Raw genomic sequence first — 17673 nt, 5'->3', positions numbered from 1 at the left:
AATATTTAAAGTGTTCCAACCTAAATGTCTGATATCCCAAGACGCCTCAAACTATTTTAAAAGATATGATGAACCAAAGACAAAATAAATCAACTAGCTTCAACTTCTAAAACAAGTGAAGTATCACAAAGCATTTTATACTCAGAAAGAGATTCTTGTGAAACTGAAGAGTATAGAGGTAAAAATTCCAAACAAATAACGAATAGCATAATCTCTAAACAACACTGTAATCAGATATTCTGACTGAAAACATAGCTGTTTTCCTTGAAAAAAGTAAAATTTCAGCAAATAATCGCATTAAATGATATTTTATTTTTTGTAATCCTTTATTGCCATCATGCTATCAGCTACATTCTACCCTGCTGACTTCCACTATCTTAAACATGCTTTCCTTTCCTTCTGGGGCATGATTATCCTGATTCTCATTTTACATCTTGGGTCTTCCACTGTCCCTGCTTTTTGTCTCCCGTATTAGAAGAAAACCCTAACACTCTTGCCTCTGCTCTTCTGAATATGCATTCTCTCATTCCAGAAGAATATCTGATGATTAATCTCAGCTCTTTTATGCCAGTAACTCCTAAAACACACCTTTAATCATCTCTTCTTCCTGCAAGGTAGATTTAACTTGATAAAGCATCAAATGTTTTCTTCTTCAAATTAGTTTTTCCTTCAAATTTCCCTACTCTTGTTAATGATAAAATCTGTCCCCTGCTATAGCAGGTTCCATTTCTTGAGGATCACCCTTGCTCTATTACTCCTCTCACATCTGGATCTGAGGTCATCTTTTCTGCTCCCCCACATAGCTATCCCTCCTTTTCTAATTCCACTACATTAGCCTATGTTCTTATGACCATATACCATGTCTATAAAGAATAACCTAACTGTATCTTCACACTCATATTTCAAAACTTGTATAAAGTCTGTAGAAATTTTTTAAACTTTGTTTTAATGCTAATTTAAAATATCACTATAAGTATATTCTATGTCATCTGAGAGACTACAACATGCTCTTTTGTATTTGCTTTTTGAAAATTAAATAGATAAAGCTAAGAACAAAAGAACAGAGATAATCTTTATATAAATGAGTTCCTTCCAAGTGAATACTAAATAATGATACAGCAAACTACAGATAAAAATTTCAAGGTATTTCCAAAAGAGCAAACTGATAAGAGTACTAAGTAATCACATTAAAGGACAGATATGCAGAACTCAAGAAAGAACTTGTGGCTGAGAAATGGAAAAATGGGGAGTTATTGTTTACTGGGTACAAAGTTTCTCTGTGGGACAATGAAATCATTTTAGAGATAGATAATGATGTGATGGTTGCACAACAATGTGAACTAAACTATATACTTTAAAAGGGTTAAAATGGTAAGTTTTATGTTATGTATATATTACCACAAAATAAAAAGATAACCTGCATATTCTCATTCATAGCAGTAACTTACTGTGAGCAAAACATCACTGGTCCATTGCAATTAATGATGCTATTCTGAATGAATTGGGGATATGGGTTTTATGGTTTTGTAGTTTTATTTATTATTTGCAAATTTGTCTTAGTAGCATATTTTTTTTTGCCCAAAATTAGATGTTCACAAGAAGATTTTTTTCTTTAACAGCAAATCTACACAAGACTTGAGTTTAAAACTCAATGATCTAGGATTCTATGAAGATGGCAGAGTAGGAAGCACCAGGAACCTATCTCCCCAACTAGGAAGCAATTGCAGTGGCAGAATCTGTCTGATATAACTTTTTTGGAACTCTGGAGACTGCTGAAGGCTTGTAACTTCATGGAGAAGGCTTAAACGTACGTTACAGTAAATCGTGGGCAATTTCAGCTCTTAGCACAGTAGTAGCTACCCACGCCCCCTCCAACAACACGGCAAGCAGCTGTGCACATGTTCTTCGAGCCACCTGCATACAGCTTAGGGGAGCAAGAGTGGGCAAAAAAGACTCTGTCCGCCAAATATTGAGTATCTGTGCTCCAGTTGCTGATTGCGGCTGCTCATCACAGAGAAGCAGACAGAGAGGAGGGTAGTCACTGCTGCAAGTCCCTACCCTCTGGCTGAGGTAGCATTAAGAATATTTAAAGAGTTGTTGCTTTTTGTTTCCCACCATCATTTTTGTCTTTTCTTTTTCAGGAGTCAGACATTAAAGACTAGGACATGAAAAATCAAACTAAATATGTGGGGAAAATTAGAAAATGATTGCACATACCCAAGTAAAAGCTCAGAAAAGACATAATTAGACATTAAGTTTACACTTCAGGCTGATCCTCAGCACACAGACAGCCTACAACAACAACAACAACAACAACAAAACAACCTAAAACAACAAAGAAGTGCAAACTGGGGAAGAGGGGAGAAAATCTTATTTCCAGAGTTACCACATTATTAAATTAAAATGTCCAGTGTTCAACAAAATATCACAAGGCATACAAAAAACAGAAAAGCATGGCCCATTCAAAGAAAAAAAAATATTCAAAAGAATCTGTCCCTGAAAAAGACTTAATGGCAGATATATCAGACAAAGACTTTAAAACAGAAGTCTTAAAGATGCTCAAAGAAATAAAGGAAGATGTGGAGAAAGTTAAGAAGACGATTTGTGAACAAAATGGAAACATCAGTATAAAGACAGAAAACCAAAAAGAAATTCTGGACCTGAAAAGTACAATAACTAAAATGAAAAATTCACCAGAGGAATTCAAAGGCAGATTTGAGCAGACAGAATAATGTATCAGTGAACTTGAAGATAAGACACTGGAAACGGAGACTGAGGAACAGAAGGAAAAAACACTGAAGAAAAGCAAACAGAGCCTAAGGGACGAGTGGGACACAACCACAAGGACCAGCATATGCATTGTGGGAGTACCCGTAGGAAAAGCAAGAGGAAAAGGGGAAGAAAGACTATTTGAAGAAATAATGGTAAAGGGCTTCTCTAGGGGGGTGCAGTGGTTAAGAATCCACCTGGCAATGCAGGGGACACAGGTTCAAGCCCTGGTCCGGGAGGATCCTACATGCTGCGGAGCAACTAAGCCCATGTGCCACAACTACTGAGCCTGCACTCTACAGCCTGAGAGCCACAAATACTGAGCCCGCATGGCACAACTACTGAAGCCTGCGCACCTAGAGCCTGTGCTCCGCAACAAGAGAAGCCACTGCAATAAGAAGCCCGTGCACTGCAACAAAGAGTAGCTCCCGCTCGCCACAACTAGAGAAAGCCTGCATGCAGCAACGAAGATTCAATGCAGCCAAAAATTAAAAAAAAAAAAAAAAAAAAAGAAATAATGGTAAAAAGTGTCCCAAACTTGATGAGAGACATGAAGGCTAACATTCAAAAAGCTCAACTAATTCTAAATAAGATGAACTCAAAGAGGGTCACAATGAGACATAATCAAATTTTCAAAAACCAAGGGTAAAGAGAGATTTTGAAAGCAGCAAGAGAAAAGCAAATCATCACATATAATGGATCCTCAATAATATAAGAGCAAATTTCTCATCAGAAGTTTTGGAGGCCAGAAAACAGCGGGCCAATACATTCAAAGTGCTAAACAAAGAAAACCATCAACCAACAATCCTTCTGGCAAAATTTTCTTTCAAAAGTGAGGAAGTGGGACTTCTCTGGTGGTCCAACAGCTAAGACTCCGAGCTCCCAATGCAGGGGGCCTGGGTTTGATTCCTGGTCAGGGAACTAGATCCCACATGCTGCAAATAAGAGTTCACATGCTGCAACTAAAGATCCTGTGTTCCGCAACTAAGACCCGGTGCAGCCAAATAAATAAATATTTAAAAAAAAAAAAGTGAGGAAGAAATCAACACATTTTCAAATAAACAAAAGCTGAGGAAGTTTGTTACCACTAGACATGACCTCCAAGAAATGCTCAAGGCAGTTCTGTAAAGTAAAATAAAAGTACACTAGACAGTAACATGAAGCCATGTGGAGAAATAAAGATCTCAATAAAATTAGTATATGGGCATATAAAATCTACTAGTATGGTAACAATGGCTTATAACTGAACTTCTTTTCCTACATGATTTAACATTTTAAAAAATTATTAGTCTAAAGGTACTATGAGTATAACTTTCATCTGTAACTCCATGTTTTCTACAAAATTTAAGAGATTAATGCATTTAAAAGAATTATTAGTTTATGTTCAGGGGTACAAAAGTATTAAGATGTAATTCTGTGACATAAAAAAACAAAAACAGTGGGGATGGAGCTGTAAGCAGGCAGAATTTTTGTATGTTATTGAAATGAGGTGTGTATAAATTCAAATTAAGAGTGTTTTAACTTTAGCATTTTATTTATAATCCCTCTGAAAACCACAAAGAAAATAGCTAAAGAATATATATCAAAGCAAATGAGAAAGAAATTTAAGCACTTCTCAAAAGACAGAAATGCAGGAAATGAGGGACAAAAGAGCTTAAGGGAACACACACAAAAAAAACAAAGAGCAAAATGACAGAAATAAATCTCTCCTTATAAATACTTATTTAAATGTAAAGGGGTTAAATCCTCCAAACAAAAGACTGAGTTTGGAAGAACTGATAAAACCACAGGCTTTAACCATATGCTGTCTATAAGAGAATCACTTTAGATACAAAGACTAAAAGTGAAAGGATGGAAAAAGATACTCCATGCAAAAAGGAACCAAAAGAGAGCAGGACTGGGGATACTAATAACAAACAAAATAGAGTTTAAGTCAAAAGAGGTTATAAGAGACAAAGAAAAAAATATATATATTAATGAAAGGTTCAATACAGCAAGACATAAAAATTATAAACATTTACAAACCTAATGACAGATATCAAAATACAGTTTTCCTTCAGTATCTGTAGGGTATTGGTTCCTTGACTCACCACAAATACCAAAATCCATGGATGCAGAACCTGTGGATATGAAACCTGAAGATACAGAGCTGACTATATTTCAAAGCAAAAACTGAGACAGTTGAAGGGAGAAATAGTTCTACGTTCAAAGTGGCTACATAAGAGGATGATGAATTCACCCTCCTCCCATAGTCACACCAAATCTACACGTACATATGAAACAATTTTCTCTGAAAGAAACCCAAAAACTAGCTGAGCAGCTCCTACACATCAGGCAAATGAGAAAAAGCCTATGTTGAAATGGACAGTAGAGGCTGAGACACAATCCACATAAAAGCCACCTGTTGCACGGCAACCCACAATCAAGAGGGACTAACAACCCCGACCTGCTCCCTGAGGAGTGAAAGGTGTGAACAGCACAGCTGGCACCCCAAATTTTAAGACCAGCAGCTGAGAGGCCCTAAAATAAGTCCCTAAAATATCTAGCTTTGAAAGCCAACAAGCCTTGGATCCATGAGATTCACAAGGCTAAAGGGCAGCAGTCTCCAACCTTTTTGGCACCAGGGACCAGTTTCATGGAAGACAATTTTTTCACAGACCAGGGCGGAGGGCGGGGATGGTTTCAGGAGGATTCAAGCACATTACATTTATTGTGCACTTTATTTCTATTATTATTACATTGTAATATGTAATGAAATAATTATACAACTTACCATAATGCTCATAGGAGGCAGAGCTCAGGCGGTAATGTGACCTGTGGGGAGCAGCTGTAAATACAGATGAAGCTTCACTCTGCCGCCACTCACCTCCTGCTGTGCAGCCCGGTTCCTAACAGGCCACAGACCGGTAGTGGTCCGTGGCCCAGGGGTTGGGGACCCCCACTATAGGGAACTGAGAAACAGTTCTTAAAGGGCTCATGCATGCAGACTCACCTACCCCGGAACTCAGCACAGAGGCAGCCAACAAAAAAGCAACCAGTGTTTCTGTTTAAGAGGCCTACTTCCTTACCTTAAAGCTTTGGCCTGAAGACTTCCAATTTAACATCATACAAGAGCCTACTTAAATACCTCCAAAGAAAGAGGCCAGAGCATCATCTTTGTACTCTCTCTCTCTGTCTTACTCCATATCACCAGTATCTCCTGGAAAGGAGTTTGTGCACTCTCTGGAATCCTGATTTTTGTGGCTGCTGCCCAGTTGGACACCTCTTATTCACTGGGCTCTGGCAGTCAACAGAACTTACAGCAGAACTTATTGTGGGTCCTGTAGCACTGTAACAAAAGGAGAAATAGTTCTTAAATGACTAATGGCCCCAGGGCACAGTGGAGATATAGCAGACTAAAATGCAGGCCTAATCTTACTGTGAAAGAGACAAATAAGCTTATCTTCAGAACTGGAGCCTGAGTGGCAGGCTTATCATTAAACACACATTCAGGGCCCAATTACAATCCTCTGCAGAGACTGAGGAGGCCAGAGGATGCTACCCTTCATGCTTTCCATCTGACCAGGCCCCAAGTCATCAGTGTCTCCAAGACAGGGGCTTGTGCACCCCAACTGTTGTGAATGCTGTCCAGAGGACACATCCCTTTATAGCCTGGCTCTGGTGTCCAGCAGGGCTTGTGTTCATGATTTTGAAAGAAAAGTAACGGAGAAACACTTCTTACCTGGCTATTACCAGGGCTCAGGGCAGAGGGAGCAGTCTTCCCTCGAAGTATATTTGTGTACTTTAAAAGCTCCTCCCTGGGGGCTTCCCTGGTGGTGCAGTGGTTGAGAGTCCGCCTGCCGATGCAGGGGACATGGGTTCATGCCCCGGTCCAGGAAGATCCCACATACCGCGGAGCGGCTGGGCCCGTGAGCCATGGCCGCTGAGCATGCATGTCCGGAGCCTGTGCTCCGCAACGGGAGAGGCCACAACAGTGAGAGGCCCGCGTACCGCAAATAAAAAAAAAAAAAAAGGCTCCTCTCTGAGCTTCTTCTTGCCAATCAGCCTGAATCTACCTGCTGACTGAGAACCTCCCCTTTGCGACACTGACAAGTCTTGAGGTACCCTCAACTACTGGGAGCAGCTAAGAATAAATAGGCTGCTTGGACAACACCAAGGTTTGAGAGAAAACCAAGACAGAGCTGAACAATAAAGTTCATCTACTACACGAGGTCACTCTTCCAAGACTGCAAGAGAGGGCTGTTTTATCTAATACATAGAAACCAACACAGAGAGTCAAGAAAATGAAGAAACACAGGGGAATATGTTCCAAATGAAAGGACAAGATAAAGCCTCAAGAAAATACCTTAATCAAATGGAGGTAAGTGATTTACCTATAAGCAGTTCAAAATAATGATCATAAAGATGCTCACAGAGCTCAGGAGAACAATGGATAAACAAAATGAGAATTTCAACAGAGAGAGAAACTATAAGAAAATACTAAGTAGGGGTCATAGACCTGAAGACTACAATAACTGAACTGAAAAATTCAATAGAGGGGTTCAACATCAGACTAGATGAAGCTGTAAAAAGGATCAGTGAACTTGAAATTATGGCAATGTAAGTTATCCAATCAGAACAGCAAAAAGGAAAAAGAATGAAAAAGAAAAAAAGCTAAAATGGCTTAAAAGACTTATGGGGCAACAACAAATGGACAAGCTTTCAAATTATAGGGGTCCTTGAAGGAGAGGAGAGAAAGGGGCAGAAAACTTATTTGAAGAAATAATTGCAGGAAACTTTCCTAACCTGGGAAAAGAAACAGACATCGGATCTAGGAAGCATAGAGAGTACCAAATAAGAGGAACCTAAAGAGACCCACATCAGACACATTAGAATTAAAATATCAAAAGTTAAAGACAAGGAGAGATTCTTAAAAGCAGCAAGGGAAAAACAACTTGTTATGTACCAGGGAACCCCAAAAGACTATCAGAATTTTCAGCACAAACTCTGCAGGCCAGAAGGAAGTGGCATGATATATCCAAAGGCTGACAGACAAAAACTGCCAACCAATAATACCCTACTGGCAGAGTGGTCCTTCAGAATTAAAGCAGAGATAGTTTTCCAGACAACCAAAAGTGAAAGGAGTTCATCACCACCAGATAGGCCTTACAAGAAATGTTAAAAGAACCTCTCTGACACAAAATGTCAATAAGTAGAAGCAGGAAACAAGAAAGTATAGTTCTCACTGGTAAAGGTGAATATACAGAAGAATTCAGAATAATCTAATGGTGCAATGGTGGTAGGTTAATCACCTAAAAGCTAATATGAAGGTTGAAAAACAAAAGTAGTAAAAATAATGATAAATACAACAATTTGTTATGTTATACACAATATAAGAAGACCTAAACTGTGACATCAAAAACATAAAACATTGGGGGAGGGAGTAAAAATGCAGAGATTTAGAATGTGTTAGAACTTAAGTTATTGTCAACTTAAAACAGACAGTTATAAACATGTTTTATGTAACCCTCATGGTACCCACAGAGCAAAAAGCTACAGTAGACACAAAAAAGATAAAAAGGAATCTAAGCATACCACTATAGAAAATCACTGAATCACAAAAGGAGAGAGCTAGAGGTGAAGAAAGGAGCAATGGAATTACAAAACTTCCAGAAAATAAAATGGCAATAAGCACACACCTATCATAAATTACTTTAAATACAAATGGACTAAATTCTTCAATCAAAAAGCACAGAGTGGCTGACTAGATTTAAAAACCAACAAAAGACCCATCATGCTGCTTACAAGATACTCACTTCAGATGTAAGGACATACACACTTAAAGTGAAGGGATGGAAAAAGATATTCCATCCAAATGGAAACTAAAAGAAAGCTAAAGTAGCATATTTATATCAGAAAAAAAAAGGCTTTAAGACAAAGTTGTAATAAGAGACAAAGGTGGTCATTATATAATGATAAAGGAGTTAATCCAACAAGACGACACAGTGGTAAATATTTATGCACCCAATATAGGAGCACCTAAATATATAAAACAATATTAACAGACCTTAAAGAGAGAAATAGACAGCAATACAATAGTAGGCGATTTTAGCACACCACTTACATCAACATGTAGATCATCCAGAGAGAAAATCAATAAAGAAACATTGGTCTTAAATGACACATTTAGACCTTAAGAACTTAACAGACATATACAGAATATTCCACTCAAAAGAAAGACTACACATTCTTCCCAAGCACACAAGGAACATTCTCCAGGATAAGCCATATGTCAAGCCACAAAACGAGTCTTAATAAATTTAAGAAGACTGAAATTATATCAAGCATCTTTTCCAACCACAATGATATTATACTAAAAATAAATTACAAGAAAACTAGAAAATTCACAAATATATGGAGATTAAACAACATCCTACTGAATGACTGAATGAGTCAAAAGAAAAATCAAAAGAGAAGTAAAAAAGTACCATGAGACAAATGAAAACAGAAATAAAACACACCAAACTGTGGGCTGCAGCAAAAGTCATTCTCAGAGGGAAGTTCATAGCAATAAAAAGCAGTAACAAACCATCTCAAATAAAAAACAAATGAAGTCCAAAGTTAGTAGAGGGAAATATCAAAGATCAGAGAAGGAAAAGAATGAAATACAGCCTAAAAAGGTGATAGAAAAGATCAAGGAACCCAAGAGCTGGTTAGTCAAAAAGTAAACAAAATAGACAAAACTTTAGCTAGAATAATCAAAGAGAGAGAGAGAGAGAGAGAGAGAGAGAGAGAGAGAAGACACAAATAAAATCAAAATGAAAGAAGAGACATTACAACTGACACCACAGAAACACAAACGAAACCACTCACGTCATAACAAAGTATGAAAAATTATATGCCAACAAACTGGACAATCCAGATAAAATAGAAAAACTTCTAGAAACATAGAACAAGACTGAATCATGAAGAAACAGAAAAACTGAGCAGACAATTAATAATAAGGAAACTGAATTAGTGTTTAAAATCCTACCTATAAATAAAAGTCCAGGACCAGATGGCTTCACTAGTGAATTCTACCAAATATTTAAAGAAGAAGCAAACCAATCCTTCTCAAACTCTTCCAAAAAACAGGAGAGGGAAAACTTACAAAATCATTTTATGAGGCCTTTACCCTGATACCAAACTCAGACATGAACACTACAAGAAAAGAAAATTATAAGGCCAATATCCCTGATGAACATAAACATAAGTCCTCAACAAACCATTAACAAAGCTAATTCAGCAATACGTTAAGCAACACACACCAGGAACAACTGGGATTTAGTCCAGGAATGCAAGAATGGTTCAAATCCGCAAATCAGTCTGATACACCCCATTAACAGAATGAAGGATAAAACCCATGTGATCATCTCAATAGATGCAGAAAAATGTCTGACAAAATTCAACATCCATTTATGATCAAAATTCTTAACAAAGTGGGTATAGAGGAAATTTACCTCAAAATAATAAAGGCCACATGACAAGTCCACAGCTAACATCATACCGAACAGTGAAAAGCAGAAAGTTTTTCCTCTGAGTTCAGGAACAAGACAAAGGATGCTCACTTTCACCACACTAATTCAACATAGTAATGGAGTCCTAGCCAGAACAGTTAGACAAGAAAAAGAAATAAAAGGCACTCAAATCAGAAAGGAAGAAGTAACACTGTAAGTATTTGCAGATGACAAGATATTATTTAGAGAAAACCCCAAAGACTCTACCATAAAACTGTTAAAACTAGGAAACAAACTAGTAAAGTTGCAGGATACAAAACCAATACAAAAATCTGTTGTGTTTCTATACACTAATAACAAACTATCAGAAAAAGAAAATAAGAAACCAATCCCATATATAACTGCATCAAAAAGAATTAAATACCTAGGAATAAATTTAACAAAGGAGGTAAAAGACCTATACACTGAAAATTATAAGACACTGAAAAAAGAAACTGACAAAATACTAATATTTGAAAAGATATTCCATACTCATGGATAAGAAGAATATTGTTTAAATGTCCATACTACCCAATGCAATCACCAGATTCAATACAATTTCTAACAAAATTCCAATAGCATTTTTCACAGAAATAGGAAAAAATCCTACTGTTTGTATGGAACCACAAAAGACCTAGAATAGCTAAAGAATTCTTGAGAAAGAACAATCCTGGAGGCATCATAAGTCTTGATTTCAAACTAGATTACAAAGCTATAGTAACGAAAGCAATATAGTATTGGCATAAAACAGACACATAGATCAACAGAAGAGAAAAAAAAGCCCAGAAATAAACCCATTCATATATGGTCAATTAATTTATGACAAAGAAGCCAAGAATACACAATGGGGAAAGGACAGTTTCTTCAATAAATGGGTTGGGAAAACTGGACAGCCAGAAGAAAAAGGAAGAAGGAACCACTATCTTACACCATACACAAAAGTTAACTTAAAATGGATTAAAGACCTGAAACTATAAAAATTCTAGAAGAAAACATAAGCAGTGAGCTCCTTGACATTGATCCTGTCAATAATTTTTTGGATTTGCCACCAAAAAGTTAGGCCAGAAAAGCAAAAATAAACAACAAGTAGAAGTACATCAAATTAAAAAGCTTCTAGACAGCAAAGGAAATCATCAACAAAGTGAAAAGGAAACCTATGGAATGTAAGAAAATATGTGCAACTTATTTATCCCCTAAGGAGTCAATATCCAAAATGTATAAGGAACTCATACAACTGAATAGCAAAAATCCACATACAATCTAAAATGAGCAAAGGATTTCAACAGACATTTTTCCAAAGAAGACATACAGAAGGCCATGATGTACATGAAAAGGTGCTCAGCATCACTAATCATCAGGGAAATACAAATCAAAACAATAAGAAGACATAACCTCACACTTCTTAGAATGGTTATTATCAAAAATGCAAGAAATAACAGGTGTTGGTGAGGATGTGGAGAAATAAGAATACTTGTGCACCGTTGGTGGCAATTTAAATTTGTGCAGCCACTACTGAAAACAGTATGGAGGGTCCTCAGAAAGTGAAAAATAGAACTACCAGGGAAATTGACAGTAACACAATAATAGTAGAGGACTTAAACACCCCACCCTCACCAACGGACAGTTCACCCAAAGTGAAAATAAATAAGGAAACACAAGCTTTAAATGACACATTAAATAAGAGGGACTTCATTGATATTTATAGGACATTCCATTCAAAAACAACAGAATACAATTTCTTCTCAAGTGCTCATGGAACATTCTCTAGGATAGACCATATCTTGGGTCACAAATCAAGCCTTGGTAAATTAAAGAAAACTGAAATCATAACAAGTATCTTTTCCGACCACAACGCTATGAAACTAGACATCAATTACAGGAAAAAAACTGTAAAAAATACAAACACATTGAGGCTAAACAATACACTACTAAATAACCAAGAGATCACTGAAGAAATAAAAGAGGAAATCAAAAAATACCTAGAACAATGACAATGAAAACACAACGATCCAAAACTTATGGGATACAGCAAAAGCCATGCTAAGATGGAAGTTTACAGAAATACAATCCTACCTCAAGAAACAAGAAAAATCTCAAATAAACAACCTGAACTTACACCTAAAGCAATTAGAGAAAGAAGAACAAAAAAACCCCAAAGTTAGCAGAAGGAAAGAAATTATAAAGATCAGATCAGAAATAAATAAAAAACAAATGAAAGAAACAATAGCAAAGATCAATAAAACTAAAAGCTGGTTCTTTGAGAAAATAAACAAAATTGATAAACCATTAGCCAGACTCATCAAGAACAAAAGGGAGAAGACTCAAATCAATAGATTTAGAAATGAAAAAGGAGAAGTAACAACGGACACTACAGAAATACAAAAGATCATGAGAGATTACTACGAGCAACTCTATGCCAATAAAATGGACAATCTGGAAGAAATGGACAAATTTTAGAAATGCACAACCTGCCAAGACTGAATCAGGAAGAAATAGAAAATATGAACAGACAAAGCACTGAAATTGAACCTGTGATTAAAAAGCTTCCAACAAACAAAAGCCCAGGACCAGATGGCTTCACAGGCAAATTCTATCAAACATTTAGGGAAGAGCTGACACCTATCCTTCTCAAACTCTTCCAAAATATACCAGAGGGAGAAACACTCCCAAACTCATTCTATGAGGCCACCATCACCCTGATACCAAAACCAGACAAGGATGTCACAAAGAAAGAAAACTACAGGCCAATATCACTGATGAACATAGATGCAAAAATCCTCAACAGAATGCTAGCAAACAGAATCTAACAGCACATTAAAAGGATCATACACCATGATCAAGTGGGGTTTATTCCAGGAATGCAAAGATTCTTCAATATACACAAATCAATCAATGTGATACACCATATTAACAAACTGAAAGAGAAAAACCATATGGTCATCTCAATATATGCAGAGAAAGCTTTTGACAAAATTCAACACCCATTTATGATAAAAACCCTCCAGAAAGTAGGCATAGAGGGAACTTACCTCAACATAATAAAGGCCATATATGACAAAGCCACAACCAACATCATCCTCAATGGTGAAAAACTGAAAGCATTTCCACTAAGATCAGGAACAAGACAAGGTTGCCCACTCTCACCACTCTTATTCAACATAGTTTTGGAAGTTTTAGCCACAGCAATCAGAGAAGAAAAGGAAATCAAAGGAATCCGAATAGGAAAAGAAGAAGTAAAGCTGTCACTGTTTGCAGATGAGATGATACTATACATAGAGAATCCTAAAGATGCTACCAGAAAACTACTAGAGCTAATCAATCAATTTGGTAAAGTAGCAGGTTACAAAATTAATGCACAGAAATCTCTGGCATTCCTATACACTAATGATGAAAAATCTGAAAGTGAAATCAAGAAAACACTCCCATTTACCACTGCAACAAAAAGAATAAAATATCTAGGAATAAACCTACCTAAGGAGACAAAAGACCTGTATGCACAAAATTATAAGACACTGATGAAAAAAATTAAAGATGATACAAATAGATGGAGAGATATACCATGTTCTTGGATTGGAAGAATCAACATTGTGAAAATGACTCTACTACCCACAGCAATCTAGATTCAATGCAATCCCTATCAAACTACCACTGGCATTTTTCCCAGAACTAGAACAAAAAATTTCACAATTTGTATGGAAACACAAAAGACCCCGAATAGCCAACGCAATCTTGAGAATGAAAAACGCAGCTGGAGGAATCAGGCTCCCTGACTTCAGACTATACTACAAAGCTACAGTAATCAAGACAGTATGGTACTGGCACAAAAACAGAAAGATAGATCAATGGAACAGGATAGAAAGCCCAGAGATAAACCCATGCACATATGGTCACCTTATCTTTGATAAAGGGGACAGGAATGTACAGTGGAGAAAGGACAATCTGTTCAATAAGTGGTGCTGGGAAAACTGGAGATGTACATGTAAAAGTATGAGATTACAACACTCCCTAACACCATACACAAAAATAAGCTCAAAATGGATTAAAGACCTAAATGTAAGGCCAGAAACTATCAAACTCTTAGAGGAAAGCATAGGCAGAACACTCTATGACATAAATCACAGCAAGATCTTTTGTGACCCACATCCTAGAGAAATGGAAATAAAAACAAAAATAAATAAATGGGACCTAATCAAAGTTAAAACTTTTGCACAGCAAAGGAAACCATAAACAAGACCAAAAGACAACCTTCAGAATGGGAGAAAATATTTGCAAATGAAGCAACTGACAAAGGATTAATCTCCAAAATTTACAAGCAGCTCATGTAGCTCAATAACAAAAATACAAACAACCCAATCCAAAAATGGGCAGAAGAGCTAAATAGACATTTCTCCAAAGAAAATATACAGATTGCCAACAAACACATGAAAGAATGCTCAACGTCATTAATTATTAGAGAAATGCAAATCAAAGCTACAATGAGATATCATCTCACACCGGTCAGAATGGCCATCATCAAAAAATCTAGAAACAATAAATGCTGGAGAGGGTGTGTAGAAAAGGGAACACTCTTGCACTGCTGGTGGGAATGTGAATTGGTACAGCCACTATGGAGAACAGTACGGAGATTCCTTAAAACACTACAAATAGAACTACCATATGACCCAGCAATCCCACTACTGGGCATAAACCCTGAGAACACCGTAATTCAAAAAGAGTCATGTACCAAAATGTTCATTGCAGCTCTATTTACAATAGCCAGGACATGGAAACAACCTGAGTGCCCATCATTGGATGAATGGATAAAGAAGATGTGGCACATATATACAATGGAATATTACTCAGCCATAAAAAGAAACGAAATTGAGTTATTTGTAGTGAGGTGGATGGACCTAGAGTCTGTCATACAGAGTGAAATAAGTCAGAAAGAGAAAGACACATACCGTATGCTAACACATATATATGGAATCCAAGAAAAAAAAATGTCATGAAGAACCTAGGGGTAAGACAGGAATAAAGACACAAACCTACTAGAGAATGGACTTGAGGATGTGGGGAGGGGGAAGGGTAAGCTGTGACAAAGTGAGAGAGTGTCATGGATATATATACACTACCAAACATAAAATAGATAGCTAGTGGGAAGCAGCCGCATGGCACAGGGAGATCAGCTCGGTGCTTTGTGACCACCTAGAGGGGTGGGATAGGGAGGGTGGGAGGGAGGGAGACTCAAGAGGGAAGAGATATGGGAACATATGTATATGTATAACTGATTCACTTTGTTATAAAGCAGAAACTAACACACCATTGTAAAGCAATTATACTCCAAAAAAGATGTAAAAAAATGTTACAAATTAAAAAAAAAACTATATTAAATCCAAACACCTTGGACTCTTTCAACTTTCTCAACTTTATCACTGAGGAGACTCAAATTACATGGATACTCTACATACTATCCTGAGCTAAAAATGACATCCTGTGGCCAGTAAGGAAATCATCTTTCATCATGGTGCTTACTCAAACTTTCTGAAGTGCATAAAATCATCAACGGTCTAGTTAAAAAGCAGATTACGACTCAGTAGGTCAGGATTGGGCTGAAATCTGTACTTCTGTTCAACCCAAGTGATGCTAAAGCTTCAAATCTGTGGAGCAGGCCTGGAGTAGCAAGCATTCTGATACATTTACACCCTCACTTGCAGAGGAACATATTTGTTCCCTGTTCACCTACTTCCCTCTCCCTTTTACTAGTTACAGCATCCTCTACCTTCATGATCCCTTCCAACATGCATGCAAACATTTTCTTTACAACTCCTCCTTCCCAATTTCAACCAACTCTTGTCCAGTTAGTTCAGGAAAATCTTATTCTCTCTGCATCTGTGTCAAATTAGAATTGACTAAAAAATGAAGACAGTTTCTGCTTTTCAAGCAGCTTGCAAGCTTGAGACAATAGGTACATAATTAACTGTCATGGATCCCTTCTCTCCTTTTCCAGTAAGCAGAGTGCCTGAGCTTTGAAGTTTGATTTTTGGGTTCCAATCCAGCTCTAACACTTACCTTCTCTGAGACTTCAGGCAAGCAACTTAATTTCTCTGAGCCTCAGTTTCCTAACTCTAAAACGGTGTTAACAACAGCACCTAACTCAGATGATTGTCGTAGGTATTAAAAAGAGATGATGCACATAAAGACGTTTGCATCTCTCAGTCTAGCACTTAGTAAGTAATCAACAGACCATGGCTATTGGTAGTAACAAAGACGTCATGATGCCATCCCTCTATGGTAGACGGCACTCTTCAGTTATTTCTATTAGTGCATATGGCTCTGTTCGCCTTTGAACAGGGAGTTCCCCCACTTCCTTTACAGGGATGCTTCCCCTCCTGCAGTATATGACACCGCACTTCCTTTACAGGGATGCTTCCCCTCCTGCAGTATATGACAATCACCTTCGCAGCTTCTGCCAAATTCTCCTATAGACTACATTGCCTACTCTTCTTTATATCAACTTATTCTTTTACCTAAATTATTTCTCAAAGGAAATTTCGTATCACTACCGTAAGCGAAAAATCAGTATCACTTGCCACAGTTAGGTGACTCATAAAAACAAATACCATGAAACCAGTTTTTAAATTCCAACTAGATACTGCTGCCCACTAAAGGCAAGATTGCTAAGGAGATAAGCAAGACTTTCACCTTGATAGTTACGAGCACGAGATGAGAACACCTTGAAATGAAATGAAACACCTTAAATGAAAACACCTTCCCCATGAGTGTGATTAAATCCGTTAATATACGGTAATACGATTACAACGGGATCCACGCGTGTACTCATCACTCTCAGCCCTGTTGGAAGAGACAGATAACGAGTTCCCGCCCACGTCTGGTGCTCGGGAAAAGTCTGTGGGGAGGTCCGGGGCACCTGGAGTAGAGATCTTCACCCTCCCCACTGGACCTGAGGAAGGCCACGTACCGAACTCGGGAGGTGTCTTCCCCGGGCGCCGGCGGCTCCACGCACGCCCGCCTCAAAGCGGTGATCTCGGCTTCCAAAGCGCGAGCCTCAACCAGCTGGGAATCCATAGGGCCGCGCTGACGGGAAGCTGCCTAACAGAAGCGCGCCACGTCCTGTTCTTCAAGCCTCGCGCGCTGCTGGCGTGAACCATCCCAGAACTCGGCGGGGGAGGCAGGGGAATGACGCGCGATTCCCGAGCTTATAACCAGCGCTCGCAAGCATTCCAGGCTCATTGCCATCCCTGCTTACTTTTCCACAGCTGTCCCCCAGCAGTCCCTACGCTTCAAGAGAGTTGACTCCCTCGAACCCAAAGCCCGAGGGCATACCTACCCACCCCGACCTGGTGGCGCCTTGGAGCAACCAGGACGAATAAGTCACAGAAGAGGAGGTTCC

General features: G+C 38.0%; 1 protein-coding gene across 1 annotated transcript in view; it reads right to left on the bottom strand.

Annotated features, from left to right (window-relative positions):
* CENPP (centromere protein P) overlaps positions 1-17357 on the bottom strand; it is a 231673-nt gene extending 214316 nt beyond the window's left edge. Inside the window, exon 1 of the mRNA XM_065879360.1 lies at positions 17242-17357. Coding sequence (XP_065735432.1) covers positions 17242-17348 — 107 coding nt within the window. The 5' untranslated portion in view covers positions 17349-17357. The remainder of the gene's footprint in view (positions 1-17241) is intronic.
* Positions 17358-17673: the final 316 nt, after the last annotated feature.

This window comes from Phocoena phocoena, chromosome 6 (genome assembly GCF_963924675.1).
Source record: "Phocoena phocoena chromosome 6, mPhoPho1.1, whole genome shotgun sequence".
Lineage (NCBI taxonomy): Eukaryota > Metazoa > Chordata > Mammalia > Artiodactyla > Phocoenidae > Phocoena > Phocoena phocoena.
The sequence above is the reverse complement of the archived record's forward strand: the minus strand, read 5'-3'. Positions and strand labels throughout refer to the sequence as shown.